Below are 938 nucleotides of genomic sequence, written 5' to 3' on the forward strand. Positions count from 1 at the left end.
TTTTGAGAGGTGGGGGAGGGGGGAGAGGAAGGGACAGGGGATTGGAGAGAGAGGTCGGGAGTTATGAGCACTGCAACTCTTGTAGAGAACCTATGTTCAGTTCTCAGCACCCAGCAGATGGTGGCTCATAACCAACCATCGGTAACTTCAATTCCAGGAGATCTGACATACTCTTCTGGCTTCCTCCAGCACTAGACATGTACATGGTACACACAAATAAAGAAAATCATTTAAAAAGAAAGTTAGGTGGGAGTTCCATGTTTATTCCATGTGACCAAATATGAGGGAATTCATTTTTTGAACAGGAAACCCAAATTTAAAAGACAGTGTTCTATCAGTCTCACATTATATTGCCTTATTCACATCAACCCAAGCAAACCAGAAATAGAGTAATATCTGATCTCTAGATAGGCACAGATTTCAAATAGACACAAAGTGATCTTTTGTGACATCACTTCAAAACAATAAATCAACTAACCTTTAAGGTCTTATTATGACGCTGAAGTTCCCTGCAAAGAGACTCCAGTTTGCTTCTTGCCAAGATGGCCTTGCTGTGTTCACTCTGAAGGTGAACTTTCTCTTTCACAATCTGGGCTTGCTTCTTCTGCAGAATCTTCATTTGTTTCTGAACATTCCTGCTTTCCTCCAGCTAAAATTAGCAAGCACTTTACATTCAGAAAGCATAGCAAAAGCCCTCATTCCCTCACTGAAGGCTAGAACAATCAGTTACCAGCTATGTGATTTTCTTTTTTTTAAGACAGAGTCTTGCTATGCAGCCTGGTTGGCCCACAACCCTCAATCCTCCCACCTCAACCTGAGGTCTGGAATTACAAGTATATGCACCAAAGCCAGCTAAGAGCTGTGGCTGAAGGAATGGCTAGGCAGCTAGGAGTACTTAGTAATCTTCCTGGGGACCCCATATCAGGTGGTTCACAACT

At 42.5% G+C, this 938-nt stretch overlaps 1 protein-coding gene across 3 annotated transcripts in view; it reads right to left on the reverse strand.

Annotated features, from left to right (window-relative positions):
* The window catches only part of Txlng (taxilin gamma), a 55,787-nt gene that overhangs the window by 16,197 nt on the left and 38,652 nt on the right, over positions 1-938 (reverse strand). For all 3 annotated transcript variants that reach the window (XM_031370727.1, XM_031370718.1, XM_031370707.1), the window contains one exon: positions 479-649. In XM_031370727.1, the coding sequence (XP_031226587.1) occupies positions 479-649 (171 nt within the window). The remainder of the gene's footprint in view (positions 1-478; positions 650-938) is intronic.

The sequence above is a fragment of the Mastomys coucha genome, chromosome X (assembly GCF_008632895.1).
Source record: "Mastomys coucha isolate ucsf_1 chromosome X, UCSF_Mcou_1, whole genome shotgun sequence".
In the NCBI taxonomy this organism is placed as follows: Eukaryota; Metazoa; Chordata; class Mammalia; order Rodentia; family Muridae; genus Mastomys; species Mastomys coucha.